Raw genomic sequence first — 16,114 nt, 5'->3', positions numbered from 1 at the left:
GTGTAAGGCTCATTTACATGTAGCACAGTGCCTTTTGTGTGCAAATGAATGAAATTCTAAGATACTTTCTAAGTTGCTTATTTTCATTTGAATGCTGTAGGTGATACACTTTCACAGCCATTATAATCCCCCGCCATTATCATCTAAGATTAGAATCTGAATATAAAACAGTCTCCTGGGCTTCCCTGGTAGCGCAGTAGTTAAGAATCTGCCTGCCAATGTGGGGGACAAGGGTTTGATCCCTGGTCCAGGAATCCCACATCCCACAGGAGCAACTAAGCCTGTGTGCCACAACTACTGAGCCTGCGCTCTAGAGCCCGCGAGCCACAACTACTGAAGCCCGCACGCCTAGAGCCCGTGATCTGCAACAAGAGAAGCCACCACAATGAGAAACCCGCGTGCAGCAATGAAGACCCAACGCAGCCAAAAATAAATAAATAAATTTGTAAAAAGGAAAAAAAAGAAGAAAACTTAAAAAACAAAACAAAACAAACAAACAAAAAAACCCCGGTCTCCTGCTAGCAATGTCTAATATCCTCAAGTGACAGAATAGAGACCATGTAACAGGGTCCTCAACCAGCTTAGCACCCTCACCAAATCTGGATGTTTCACAGGAAATGTGTGCAGTTTTATTACAGAGTGCTTATACTTTCGGTAATCAACTTTTTTGAGTGTTGTCTCCCCCCAAGACATATGTCTCTGGTGTTCAGGATCAAATGGTGGGGGGAAAAAAAGATGAAGGGGCTTTTCTGGTGGCGCAGTGGTTGAGAGTCCGCCTGCCGATGCAGGGGACACGGGTTCGTGCCCTGGTCCGGGAAGATCCCACATGCTGTGGAGCGGCTGGGCCTGTGAGCCATGGCCACTGAGCCTGCGCGTCCGGAGCCTGTGCTCCGCAGCGGGAGAGGCCACAATAGTGAGAGGCCCACGTACAGCAAAAAGAAAAAAAAAAAAAATGATGGGGTAGGAGGAACAGTCCAGGAAATAATAGGGCCACAGACCCCCATGAACATTTGATCTCATGCATCATGAATAGACGTGAAGAAATGTCTGAAACCTTTCTGTGTGAATAAACAAAGAGAGAAAGTAAAATAAATGTCTTATTTCCTAGTTTGGCACAAACTAAAAAAAATGTAAGGTTCACTGAGGAAAAAAGATGAATTAGGAAAATAAATAATTATTGATAAAGTGACAGTTTCCTATACTTTGTTTATACCATTTCAAAGATCAAGTTGATGCTAATTCACTGATTAAAATGGGAAAGGAACTCATGAGTTTATGGTTCTCCAGGAAGATTAATGCAATCATGAGACCTCTTTTTGACCAGATAAGAGGCAAAGTATGAATGATCAACCAGGGATACAACAAAGGGAAACAGAGATTTAAGGGCAAGAAATACTGATTATGTAGCCAGATACAATGCAAAAGTGATATAAGATTCACTTAAAATTAAGAAGCAATCCATTGATAGATACTTTCTTTCCACTGAAGTTTCCTGAACGTTGTTAATGCTGCTGATGGTTAATTCAGCTCATGGCCTGCATCTATGGTACCTGGAATGCTAGACTATATCCTCTGGGAAGAAGTTGAACACATGATGGCATCTCTGGTACCTGGTTGTGTGGGACAAACTGGGCATGTGCTGGCTTTGCATACTAAAGAGACCGAGCATAGACTCTAATTGTGGACAGTATCTCTGAGTGAAGGCTGAGCCATATGGAATTATTCTCAACCACTGAAAAGATCAAAATAGCTATAGTAACAGGAGAGGTAATAATCAATTGAATAACAGTTGGCAAAAGATAACTTACTGAAGTAACAACAAAGGGAAAGAGAAATAATGAGATGTTTTAATTTTTTTTTTTTTTTTTTACGTCTTGCACCCCAAATGAGAAAGAAAATGTTGCAACTGTTTACAACCTAGTTATCTTGGTTATAAAATAAGAAGTACAGTCACCTTGCCCCAGGGAAGAAGTGAATTAATTGTGTGTTCTGGAACTTCATCAGGGATGAATCTCTTTTTCTTCCCTACCTACTATTGGGTGGAGTGTCTTTCACTGATCACACTTTTGAAAGGGAAAAGGGAAATATCACTGATACAATGCTGAAAAACAATTGTAGGTAATATCTGTTGTTACTATAAATAAAAGGGATTTTGTTGAAAAACAATTTTGGTTGAACTTTTAGAGTTCTGAAATCTTTTGTTCTTTGACTTATTTAAAAAATCACCTTGGGGCCTCCCTGGTGGCGCAGTGGTTGAGAGTCCGCCTGCCGATGCAGGGGATACGGGTTCGTGCCCCGATCTGGGAGGATCCCATATGCCGCGGAGCGGCTGGGCCCGTGAGCCATGGCCGCTGGGCCTGCGCATCCGGAGCCTGTGCTCCGCAACGGGAGGGGCCACAACAGTGAGAGGCCCGCATACCGCAAAAAGAAAAAAAAAAAAATCACCTTAAGAAACTCCCCTCCCCCTAGGCTGAAGGCATATGCTTTCCTCCCTCCCTCCCTCCATCTCTTCTCCCTTCCCCTTCCTCTTTTCCCCGCCCTATTTCTGTCCCTTTCTCTCTCTCACCCTTCCTTCCTTCTTCTAATGTATTTTCTCCCTTCTTCCTCCTTTTATCTTTCCTATTTTCTTCCTTCCTTTCTTGTAGTGATTGTTTGCTGAGTCTCCATTTGCCTGGCACTGTGTCGGGTGCTGAAGACACAAAAGGGGCAAGACCCAATCCTGCCCCCACAGAGTTTACTTTGAAATGGAGAAGTTTCTGTTTTTCAACCTTGTTTGTGTAACTCTCATAAAATAACCATGATATGCACACAGCTTTTCTCTTCACACCACAGCCTGAAAGCCATCTCTAGCCCTGTACTTACAGCTATGGAAAACCGCTGAATGCTTTCATCGTCACAGTCCTGGATGACCTTATTCAGTTGGTGGTTGTCATGGGACTCTCCATCAGTCACAATTACCATGACTTTTTTAACCCCTCTTCGGGCACCCCGGGCTTCAGTGAAAGCCTCTTTCCTGAAATAATCACAGACAAAAGAGCAGCAAATAAAACACCAGCCCAAGGTTAGGCAAAGTGATAAACAAAATGAAAACACTGTCAACTCCAGGTAGCCCAGTGCTTTCCCTCCAAGATCAACATTGTTGCCCATTGTTCAAGCTGGGAGGCATGATGCTCATCGTTTGTAATAGTTTAAGATTTATTCCAGATGATGGAGAGGTTACTATTTTGCCAATCACCATAGATTCCATTAACAAAAGGCAGCAGTCTTTCATTCTTTGGAAACTTCAAAGGGAGAGTGTGACAAGCATACAGCAGATTTAGAGAAGGTCAGATTTTAAATACTTTCCCAGTCACTCCTTTTTCTGTAAACACTCCTTCTCTTGCTTGACAGGCCTCTTTCCTTCTGCTTTTGGCAGAGCTTTTGCTTTAGTCCTCACTTCCCCCACCTACTCTGACATTCACAGAACAGCTTGGACATCCTGTAAGCTATGGAGGGGGCATGGGAGAAAACAGAGTATTTGTATGGCTGTGAGTGCTTGAGAGTGCGCTTGGATGTGGGGTGAAAATTCAGACATAGGAATTAAAGACTGCAGATGGCAGTGGTCTGAGTCAGTGACAGAGTAGGGTTGTGGGGGGCAAGGAGGGTTTGGCAAAGCTATGAAAGTCTGAACTAGGTTTTAGGACACAAGCTGCTGGGGGTGAGGTGGGACGAGGTAGCATGGAGAGAAAGGAAAACTGCTATAACCTAACTTCAAAGAAAGGAATTTTGATTTAATTCAACAAGCATTTATGGATAGAGATGGAAGATACAGGAAACTGACAATTTTTGTTTGTTTTGTACCTTCTACACACACACACACACACTCAGGCACACTTTCCCTCTATTATTTTCTTTTACTCAACTACTTTCCCCTCTGGAGCCTTGGAAAAGAAGAGTACATTTTACTTAGGACTGAAACAATGAATGGATTTCATATAATATTTTTTAGATTTTGGTGTAAAATGCAGCAAGCATTGTGCTGAATAGTCATTTAAAATATTTTACTTTGGTCATAAGGACAAACAGCTGCAGTTGAGATATACCAAAGAAACCCCTGTCTTTCACCTTCCAACAGTTTGCCACAGTACACATTAGCTCTACTGTAGATATATAGTAAATGCACAGTAGTGGGTATTTTGTGAGCAGGGAGAGAGGATCCTTGTGATGTGAGCAAAGTGATTTTATCTGTGTTTATTTTTCCTTTAAAAGGACTAACAGCAAATATGACAAGATGTTAACAACTGTTGATTCTGTTTGATGTGTACATAGGATTTTGTTGTACTGTTTTTTACATTTTCAAATTTTCCTAAAATTTTCAAAAGAGAAAAAGAAGCTATTTAAAAAAATATATTGATCACTGGCAAACTGTGTGTCTCTGCCCTCTACACTACACAAACAGATTCTCTGAGCTCTTTCTATGCACAGACAAAGGTGAAAAATAGATGTTAAAGGTTAGTCTTTAAATGAAGTTTGGACATCGATATGATAAGATTTAATCCTTTTTACAGTTTTAATTCCTTAGAGGATCACCAAAACTTCCTAATTCTCTTGAAGATCAAGGTCATAACTAAATGAACATCAGCTGAAGGAGATGATTAAACGACCTTCCTTAAAGAAAATCTGTTAGCTCTGAAACCAGGGCTGGCTTTCTATGGCAGAGCTCTTGAGTATACCCTTTCTGTTTCAAGTATCTTCAGCAAATTGCCCTTGACCCCCAATTACCAGCATCCAATATTCTTTCTTTAAAATAAGCATTGACTTCCCTGCATGTTTTTAAACATTAACATATCCCAGGAGAATCCCTTTCTTTGGGACAGGAGAATCCAGGCCTTATGATTAAACACTGTGAAGCAATGAAAAGAAAAAAAATTGGGGATAGGGATAAGGGGACACAAAAATATTTTGAACTGGGAGACACTGAAAATGGAGGTAAAGGATTCTAAAAATTTAGAAATATTATTTGCAACTGGTCCTGCCTGAAAGGAATAAAAAGCAATTAAAAATAAACTTAAACATGAAAAAATGATATAAGAAGTGTACTCAGGGCTTCCCTGGTGGCACAGTGGTTGGGAGTCCGCCTGCCAAGTCAGGGGACGCGGGTTCGTGCCCCAGTCCGGGAGGGTCCCACGTGCCGCGGAGCGGCTGGGCCCGTGAGCCATGGCTGCTGAGCCTGCGCGTCTGGAGCCTGTGCTCCGCAGCAGGGGAGGCCGCGGCAGTGAGAAGCCCGCGTACTGCAAAAAAAAAAAAAAAAAAAAAAAAAAAAAGTACTTAGTAATATCATTATGGAGTCTTATTTATGTACAAAACTCAATAAACTCTGTGTCCTACAGCTAGACCCTCTGTGAAACACATAGGCAAAAACCATATAGGGACATGGTATTTAGAGTGGTATTTACGCAGGAGCAAAAGCAGCCAGAATATTTCTTCAGTTAGTTTTCAAAAATGAATATTCATCTTAAGTGGTTGCCTTTGGAAAACAAAGTTCCCTACAGGCTCAGAGCTTTCAAAGAACACTCTGATTTACTTTGTGTGGTCACATTTAGTCAATTATTTAAGAGTGCACACTCAGCACACCTAAATGTGTGCACTTTTGTGCATGCAAATTGGTGATCTACGGGCAGGTAAATGCAAAATTACCCCATCTGTTTGTGGTTATTTTTCTCATGGGCCCCATATAACTAGAACCACATGCTTTTCTAACATTTATGAGTCTAAAGCTGCACATGAAATTTTAAATTTTTGAAAATCCAACCCATTCTTTGGAGTATCCATGTTAACTGTTTCAGCCCCCTTAAAACACTGATCTTAGCAGGCAGGTGAAGTGAGGTCATGGGTAATCAACTCTTCAGAATCAATTGAGTGTCCAGAAGTTGAAGGCACTTAAGAGAAGGATCCTTAACATTAGTCAAACTTACCATTAGATTTCCTGTGATTTTTGGTATTGTTTAGTTTTTGTTCAGAAGCTTTCATGCTGATTAAGGGGAGAAACATCAAAAGATAAGAGCTGAGTGAGATCAGAAAAAATACAGAGAAGAGGAGCTGAACCTTGTAAGAAAAGGACAGTTCTATACGTTCTTATAGAATGAAATTCAACCACAGGGCGGGTTATGTGTGCTCCATGAAGGAAACTGCAGAAGGGAGGGATATGAATTAGAGGGAATTTGGAGAAAGTAAGGAAGAAAGAGAGAGAGCACAAATCATGAAATCCTTTCCACTTCTTTTCTTTTTTTTTTTAAGATTTTTTTTTTTTTTGATGTGGACCATTTATAAAGTCTTCATTGAACCTGCTACAATACTGCTTCTGTTTTATGCTTTGGTTCTTTTTTGGCCGTGAGGCATGTGGGAACCCGCATCCCCTGCATTGGAAGACAAAGTCCCAACCGTTGGACCACCAGGGAAGCCCCTCCACTTCTTTTCAATCTTTTCACTGAAAATGATTTCAAATAAGACAACATTTAATTTGCCCTCTTAAAAACTCTTATTTGAGAGCTTCAATAACCCTAAATCCGTAAAATTTAAATATGTAAAATGCTATAAAATTATAGACATATTAGGGTATAGATATATATTGAGTAGAAGCGGACTGATATTAATCCATCTTTTTAGATTGAGATTCCTAGAAGCTGAAAACAAAGAATAAAAGGAAAAGATATTATCTAATATTATGTCTTAGTACCCAAGCATGTGATGCCGTAGACTACAGCGATTTTTTGGACTGATTCTCCATCAATCAAAGCCTTGGAATAAGAGGAAAGATAAGAAGAGTGATGAGATTGTAATATAGAAAAATTTGATCCTACAACTATTAGTTAATCAGTTGAATCTCTTTTCAACAAGATGGCTTTAAATATTGCTAAGGCAACTGTTCAGTTAATACTCCAAAGGGCTAGATCATAAGCAGTTATTTTTGCACAGTCTTTTACTTTGGCTTATTTTTTTATCCATATACCTTGCTGTGTCTATTCCAAGGGCTGTCATCGTCTGGCGGCCACCTCTCTGGACTATTTTATTTGCTGCAACAAGCACCTCTTCCGTTGATGAGTATTTATTGAGGTTGAACTCATGGGTTACATTTTCTCCATACTGTACAATTCCAACCTGAAATACCAAGCCACTGTGAGTTATCCATCTAGCAGACCTCCCTGTTTCAATTTTTTTGCATTTAAACATATGCATCAGATGTAATAATACATTTTAGTCCTTAAGATGAGTTTAAAACTCTATCAGTACACAAATCTTTCTACTTTGACAGTAATGATCACTGCCATTTGTGGATGCCAAAGAACACAAATGAAAGTGTTGTTATTAAACCTCTCAAAGGACTGGCTTCTCTCTTCAACAGTGTTTACTGAATGACTCTGGTAAGCTTGGGGAGGGGGTAGAACATGAACCTGACATGGCTTCTACGTTCATGGAGCCTCTAAACTAGAGGGAGAGAGAGATTAAACACAAGAATCATTTAAATACAGGTTCAATCGCAAACTGTGAAAAGGGCTGTAACAGAAAAGCTATTATTGGCAAGTATAACCTAGGAGCCTAATTTAAAGTGAAGACTCAGGGAAGGCCTTTCAGAAGTGATATTTGAGACTTAAAAGACATGTGCTAGAAGGGTGGAGACCTGTTCAGATGATGGCTGAGAGGGAGGATGGGGTCCACACAAAGGGAACTGTGTAAGTGAAGAAGCTGAGCTGGGAAAGTGGTAGGTGCTCTAAGAACAGAAAGTCAGTGAGTCTGGACCAAGCTAGGAGGGGAGAGTGGGGCAAGATGAAGTTGGAAGAATAAGCAGGGGATGTATATGGCAAAGACACACATGTGCTTCCTGCTTTATGTAGCTCAGCTGTAGCGTCACATCTCCTAAATCAGCCCTTCCCTCTCTTTTCTTGTTCTCTGTCTTCCCTCTCTTACTGCCATTCTCCTTTCATTCATTCTTTCCTACAGGTTGGATAATGCAGGCAGCTAACTGCAGAGCCATCATGAAGTAAAATGACTTAGAAGGTTAAGTGCCACTGCTTCGATTTCCCTTGCTCCAGACCCTCTCCCACCCCTTGCCCATTTTCCTTATCCTTTTTCTACACCCTCCTTTGAAGGTTTATGTGAACCAATAAACTAATCTATATCAAGAATTGTGCCTGAAGTTACTTTTTGTTTAACCTTCTTACCCCAAAATTAGGGACTCAGAGAATTCTTTACCCAAAGGAATGTCTTTTTTTTTTTTTTTTTAAAGATGTTTGAACACTAAGACCTTGAGTTCTTTTAAATTTTATTTATTTATTTATTTATTTATGGCTGTGTTGGGTCTTCATTTCTGTGCAAGGGCTTTCTCTAGTTGTGGCAAGTGGGGGCCACTCCTCATCACGGTGCGCGGGCCTCTCACTATCGCAGCCTCTCCTGCTGCGGAGCACAGGCTCCAGACGCGCAGGCTCAGCAATTGTGGCTCACGGGGCCAGCTGCTCCGCGGCACGTGGGACCCTCCCAGACCAGGGCTCGAACCCGTGTGTCCTGCACTGGCAGGCGGACTCTCAACCACTGTGCCACCAGGGAAGCCACGGAATGTCTTTTTTTTTTTTTTTTTTTTGCGGTATGCGGGCCTCTCACTGTTGTGGCCTCCCCCGTTGCAGAGTACAGGCTCCGGACGCGCAGGCTCCGGACGCGCAGGCTCAGCGGCCAGGGCTCACGGGCCCAGCCGCTCCGCGGCATATGGGATCCTCCCAGACCGGGGCACGAACCCGTATCCCCTGCATCGGCAGGCGGACTCTCAACCACTTGCGCCACCAGGGAGGCCCCGGAATGTCTTTTTAATGTAGGAGTTCTGGGCACTTCGTTTCTTAGGTAGGGGAAGTAATTTGAGAAAGCGCTGCTTTCTTTCCAGGCAGTTGTCTAGTTTGCCCATTGTTCAGCCCGTCCTATATCCAAGTCTGATCCTATTTCCAAATGGCATAAACGATCAGCATCTACCCTGTACCTCCCTTGATGTCGCTGTTGTCAGAAATCTTCAGGCTTCATTATTTGTCTGATTTATAGATGCATTTCTACAGCTTGGTCCTTTTGGAAACCAAAAGCTTACCCTGGCACTTGCAGAAACAAATAAGAGAACTCCCAATGAAACATAATCTTTATCGTCTCTGTGCTACCTTCTGGAGTATACTAGACAACCTGGAGCAATTATGCCACCATGCCTGAATACTATCCTATTTTTTTTTTTTTTTTTTTTTGCGGTACGCGGGCCTCTCACTGTTGTGGCCTCTCCCGTTGTGGAGCACAGGCTCCGGACGTGCAGGCTCAGTGGCCATGGCTCACGGGCCCAGCCGCACCGCGGCATGTGGGATCCTCCCGGACCGGGGCACGAACCCGTGTCCCCTGCATCGGCAGGCAGACTCTTAACCACTGCACCACCAGGGAAGCCCCTATCCTATATTTTTACTGCTTTTTTTTAAGCTTTCTTTCCTAACTTATTCAAATTATATAACAGAAATTAGTACCACATTTTATAAATGAAGAAACTGAGTTTAAAAAACCTCACTTTCCATAATGAAAAGGCAGAAGGAGGCCTAGTCTAGGATGTGTCTCCTTCACCTCTATTTTGTCTCAGTAAAAACTCACCTCGCCCAAATCCCCTCATTTTCTTTTTTTTCTAGTCATATTTTGTTTTTTAGGTGCTTGTGTTAAATCTTTATAGGTGTAAACTCACTTGTTACAGCACATAGAATTATGTTACCACTTAAGTCTCCTCTTTTATTTTTAAATTAAAAATTTTTTCTTTTTTAAAAAATTGACAGATAGCTGACTTCCCCCCATTTTCTAATCACCTCACCTTTTGCTAAATGCTGCTGCCACTTCATGGCCACTCAGTGAGTTCAGGTAGTTAGCTAGCCAACTGAGATACATTAGAAAATACGATAAAACAGACAAACAAGATACATTAGAAAATACGACAAAACAGACAAACAAACAAGTAAATAGATCATATTTTTTTAAAAAGAAATAGAATATACGAATCCTTCCTTAGAATTGCTGAATCAGATATCAGATAAATAAGAAATAATTAGAGAACATATGCGAGTATAAGAAAAGGTACACCGCAAGCTGAATAAACACAAAATCTGCTCAATCTGTGTCCAGGTTAGGTTTGCTCTTTGACTGTATCTTTCACCTAATATCTGTCACCATCTGTTCCAAGACTATGTGCTGTTATAATTGGAAAAAGACAACTATTAGTTTCCCATGACTCCAATTCAGGTTATTTCCTTGACAGTTAAATGTTATGTACAGTTATCTGTTACTCTCTGAATAGACTTAAAATTCTCTTCCCAATGACCCTAACAGCTTTTAATTAGTAATCCAGGGAGACACTGAATAATTATTAAGGGAAACCATGTAGGTTTGACACTGTCTTTGTATATATAAATGCTCAGGGTAAATAAAAGTAAAATGATTTTTTTACTTCGATAATCATTATACCTAATTTATGGTACCAAGGTGAATAAATGCTGCTGTGGAAGTTAATTGCTCATCTATTCAGGGTGTCTTACAGAGTTGGTTTTGTTTTACTTCTCTTTGTTTAGATTTGATTAAGCAGGAGACTAAAGAACTTTGAAAACTGTCACTCCTGTCATTATTCTCGGACATTTTACTACCTGGATTAATCTATTGAACACCCTAGTCTCTCATTTCTTTGACTTCCTTGGCTTTAGTAATATTTTCCTCTAGTTTGCCTATGTCATCCACTTCCAAGGTCTTAGCCTTCACCTTGTCATCTGGAAAAATTGCAGCACCTCAATCTCAATGTCAAGTGTTCTTCTCTCTGATCATTAACTTTGGCTCATTTACCTAGTATATCCAATTCATCAATTCCTTGACCACATTAAGATGTCTAATTAATTCACAGATCTTATCTTTTTTTTTTTTTTTGTACCCAGCCTAGATTCCATGATCCATCACTATAATCATTTACTTGCAAACATTTAACTACTTTAACCTTTTTTTCCCCTCCATTAACTAACTTGGCTAACTTCCAACTCTGGTTAAGTTCAAATATCTCTTTCTCTGTGTGTGATCCTATGACACTGAATTTTGTTAGACAAAAGTCACATACCTTGTAGACTGGTCTCACTTTAAAGTTTTGCACATGAATCCCAAATGCGGTTGCACATAGCACTGCCCAACAATCCTACTACTTTTTACTAATGAGTGTACTGTTCCCTTCGATCAAATTTTAGTGATAAGCTATTAACTCCTCAGGAAAAAAATAGCATCTCATTTATACATGGGGAGGAGCTCACATGAGAAGAGATGGAAGTCATGCCAACTAAATAAGGCTGCTTTGTGATGTAACATTTTACATTTACAACGCACCTTCCATATCTCATAGAACATACTATGAACTGATTACTATGAATTGGATTATCTGGAAAAATTATCTTCACACCAGGAACAGCAGAAGATGTAACACCTTGGTATGTCAGAGATCAGTGCTTTATATCTTCTATCTCTCTATCTTCTATCTCTCTTATTACTTAACATATATCTCACTTTCATAAGCTTATTTTTTGTGAATGTTAGGATATAAGAGAACTTATAACTGCCTGTTCCCTTACCCTTTCTGTACACTTTGCTTCTAACAGCTCCACCTGAGACTTTCCCCAGATGACTGTCCTTGGACTGCTAGAGCTGCTTTGCCCCAAAGGTTCAAAGAGTCAGAAGTGCCTGGGAGTTTTCTCCCTCTTCACCCCTTGCCCTGATCCATAGGTAATGCCTGAGTGCAGGAAAATGCAAGACCAGCCCCTTGACTTAACTTGGAGCCCCTTCCAGATCAGGCTGAGGCCTTGACTTCACCTGGACTCACATGCTTTCTTGTCCTCTGTGGCTGCTCTGTTTTGTTCCCCCAAATCCCTTCCTATTTTCTTTTGGAAGCACTCCCTTCATGAATTGCTATCACTTGACTCCTCCTCTCAGAGTTTGTTTCTGGGGAACTGGATCTAAGGCAGCTATTATCTATGTTTCTGCACTCCTTCTTCAGCCCAGGCCAGACATCATTGCCTTGAACCTGGACCACGGCAGTCACGGGTCTTTCCACTGCTGATCTCCCTCCCTCCATTTCCACTTCCTCAAATTCTTCTACATTTTTTTTTTTTTTTTTTTTGCGGTTCACGGGCCTCTCACTGTTGTGGCCTCTCCCGTTGCGGAGCATAGGCTCCGGACGCGCAAGCCCAGTGGCCATGGCTCACAGGCCCAGCCACTCCACGGCATGTGGGATCTTCCTGGACCGGGGCACGAACCCGTGTCCCCTGCATTGGCAGGCTGACTCTCAACCACTGCGCCACCAGGGAAGCCCCCTTCTACATATTAATAGTAGATTAACTGTCTTTAAATTCTGCTTTTATCATGTGTCTTCCTTGTTCAAAAACTCTAATAACTCTTCATTGCCTACATCAAGGACTTTGAAATATACTTTAAAAGAGAATTGTACTTTAATTCAAATAGAAAGTAGATAAAGCTTCAAGCTGATTCTTGAATACTAGGCCTATAGGTTAAAATTCAGTTTTTTCCTCCTGACTTTCAGCCACTCAACAGTCTGGCCCTACCTTCTTTATTCATCCTCATCTTCAGGACTCCTCAGGATGAACTCTATCCAGACCAAATGCGCTTCCTTTTCCCTCCAACTAAGCTAAGTCTACCCATTCGGTAAGATTCAATTCAAGTTTCACTTTCTCTGCAGCTTTGTCCACCTAGTTGCCGAGAGTCCATACTGATCTTCCCCTTCTTCAAACTGTGAAAGCAAACTTGTCTGTGCTGCTCCTGTGAGCCCTGTGTTCTTCTCAACTTTTGCATGCGTGCTTTATCTCCCAACTCCATTCTAAGTTAGGAAGGGGCAAGCAGGGGTAAAGAGCATGGACTACATCATAGCTTTTGGTATTCTCTTATCCTGTACCACTGTTTTGCTTTGCTCACAGTTGACCCTCATACATTCTTACTAGATGACTATAACATTTCACATAGGCAAGTAGAAAACTGAGATAGTAGGGAAATAATGATAAACAGAAAAAGAGAGATATAAAGAAGTGTGGGAAATTAGAAGAGTGGGCAGTGGGAACTCACATCTCAGAAAAATGACATTCAGTGTAGGTCTCCGGCTGACACAGGGGTTCTTATTTCCTTAGGAACTAGATAGAATAAGGTCAGCTATGTCTTCCCCAGAAAAGGGTGCCATTTATTAATTGTCATCACAGGAGAATGCTCAAATCACAAAACATATATAATGCTTTGCTGAGTACTGGTGAGACCCACTTTAGTGGAAATAGTTTCAGTCCCAGCTTAGTTTATAATTTAAGGCAGGTGAAACAGATTTGTACTAGCATAATGGGTATACATGCATCTACAACCGAGTCAAATAAGTATGAGAATTAAATAATGAGATAAAAAGTGATGAACACACATGGTGAGGAAACAGGGGGAGAGAGAATCACAAGGCCCTCATGGAGGAAGGAGGATCCAGATTTCTGAATGAGCTACCCAGGTAAAGAACAGACAGCAGAGTATGATAGTAGAATGGGAGGAAGCAAAGCAGGCTTGAGCCTGGAAAATCTGTCAAGGATGATCATTAAAGACATTTAAATCATTCCAGAATTTGCGGAAAGATAAACAATCAATAATCACCATATTTGACTTGAAGTGGCCAATTGCATTGGAATGGTACAAGACCCAGAGGGTGGAGTTAAGTAGAGAGCTGGTGAGGAATAGTAAAGATGGAAAGATTCTAGGCATTTTTGCTAAATGCAAAAAAGTAGGCAGAGATGGCAGCTAAAAGGAGAAACTGAGTTAATTAGGGCTTTCTTTAAGGGAGAATGGATAGAGCAGCTTATGGCATCAGTAAAAGAGTAGATGAAAATAGTAACAGTAGATTCTTACAAAGGGGGGATAAACCACAGTAGAAAGAAAAGTTACTTTTCAGAGACAACTGTAAGGGACACATTTAGCTCCTGGGGAGATGCAGTTTGAACTTCTTGATTAAGCAGTTGTAGTTACAATCTACGTCCAAAGAGAAGTAAGAGCTGATTCACATTATAGCATAAACCAGGCACACAACTGGCTGAGGATTCTGTTACATGAACAAGAGGTTTGTAACACTTAGAACTTTCCATTTAAACATAAAATTTGCAATCATGTTTCAGATAAGCCCCAAACTAATATTCCCTTACCCTTTTCCAGGGAATACTAACTTTCTCAGTTGCTAGGTATGAGTTTTTAAAAAGAGTCCATGATCAAATTAATCTTGGAAAGCAATTGTTAATACAAAGTATAACAGTTTCTCTGTCTCTGTCTGTCTGCCTCCCTCTGCTATTTATATTAAGTTAAAAAATGCCACAAATTTCAAATGGAGCAAAAGAGCAAGGCTTTCTCTCACTCCTGCATTGCTCTACTCTGACTCATAAGTGGATTCTTTTGAGAGTGCTCCCGGAATCTTTAATATGAAAACATGCATTGTGAATCACGAATTGGAAGACCTGATGTATTTTATTTTTATTTAAGAGAATATTTTTTTGTAAGGAACATATTCAACACCTCAAACAACATAGCTTGGAAAATATTGCTTTATTCTAATATTGAGTTATCTACTCGTAAAGATCAATTAATTGTTCTGCTTTATTCACCCTTGTTATATTTATGGCACACTGTCATGCATTGCAATTATCCAAATACAAGACTTTACTTCATTTCTAAGTTGGAAGATTTTCAGGATTAGGGACAAAGTATTAGAGTCTGTTATTTATATTGCTATCACATCTAGCGTAATACTTGACCAATAAGATACTTCATAAATATCTGCTAAATTAAAATGAATTAATTATCCAAATGGCTTTTTCTCTTTTGAGGGTAGAAAAGAACAAGGAGGAAAGTGAGTGTGAGGAATATGGAAGGAATGATGTTGTTAGAGATCACAAAAATCACTAATTTTTTCTCATAAAACTTAAAGTCACAGCAGAATGACAAGGGAGTTTTTTAAAAAAGAGAAGTGTTTAAAATAGCTATTAAGTATACTGAGTCAAAGAATCATGAAGGAATGGAATTATTTCCTCATTTAGAATTATATGATTACCTTGTATTCTTAAGTTAGAGTGATAACACCAGCGCCTAAATTTTAATGCCCAAAATGAGCTAAGTTTCTGGGTTTTCATTCAACAATTAACATTATCCAATCAATAGCTTCTTTAGGGGTGTAATGACAGGGAAGCACAGTAAAGCTTTCTGTGTTTCTGTAGGATGCACAACTGCTTAATCTGATAACAGCTCAGACTTTGCATCTGGTCATTTTATGTTTCCTTTTACCAAAGTAAGGTGCAAAAGCCCTGCCCTACAACATGCTTTTACTGCAATTAAGTGAGAGTATGAATGTGGTGGTAATACAGCCTGCAATCCAAATTAACTGTCAACACAAACCATTCAAGGCTGTGTTAGCTGAAACCTGGCTGAACCTTTGTCACTATGGAGAGGGATGAACAGGACTGGTTCACAGGTAGATGAAATGATTCCTCAGAAACACAAATAAAGTCGGTAAATTAAAGATGTAGGCTTCCCTGGTGGCGCAGTGGTTAAGAATCCACCTGCCAATGCTGGGGACATGGGTTTGAGCCCTGGTCCAGGAAGATCCCACATGGCGCAGAGCAACTAAGCCCGTGCGCCACAACTACTGAAGCCCGCGCGCATAGAGCCCGTGCTCCACAACGAGAAGCCACCGCAATGAGAAGCCCACGCACCACAATGAAGAGTAGCCCCCGCTCACCACAACTAGAGAAAGCCCCTGCGCAGCAACGGAGGCCCAATGCAACCAAAAATAAATAAATAAAATAAATAAATTTATTTGAAAAAAAAAAGATGTAGGTCCTAAGAAAAGGATGTCTTTAGCTGGTCTCTTGCTTGATGGAAGATGCTGCAATAAAATTGACCCATGCTCAAAAATGTAAGGCTAGAAGATGTTAAAATGGGGAAGACTATGGGAGAAATCAGGACCAGAGGTGAATGGGGCTAGATGTGTTGAACACCTGCAAAGAAAAGCCTGAAACACAATGTAAAGGGGAAT

General features: G+C 40.6%; 1 protein-coding gene across 1 annotated transcript in view; it reads right to left on the bottom strand.

Moving 5' to 3' along the window:
- Positions 1-16,114, bottom strand: part of ITGA1 (integrin subunit alpha 1) — a 168,866-nt gene that overhangs the window by 74,384 nt on the left and 78,368 nt on the right. Inside the window, exons 7-8 of the mRNA XM_060092870.1 lie at positions 6,989-7,137; positions 2,863-3,013 (exon numbers count right to left, since the gene is read on the bottom strand). Of these exons, the coding sequence (XP_059948853.1) occupies positions 2,863-3,013; positions 6,989-7,137 (300 nt within the window). The remainder of the gene's footprint in view (positions 1-2,862; positions 3,014-6,988; positions 7,138-16,114) is intronic.

The sequence above is a fragment of the Mesoplodon densirostris genome, chromosome 3, assembly GCF_025265405.1.
Source record: "Mesoplodon densirostris isolate mMesDen1 chromosome 3, mMesDen1 primary haplotype, whole genome shotgun sequence".
In the NCBI taxonomy this organism is placed as follows: Eukaryota; Metazoa; Chordata; class Mammalia; order Artiodactyla; family Ziphiidae; genus Mesoplodon; species Mesoplodon densirostris.
The sequence above is the reverse complement of the archived record's forward strand: the minus strand, read 5'-3'. Positions and strand labels throughout refer to the sequence as shown.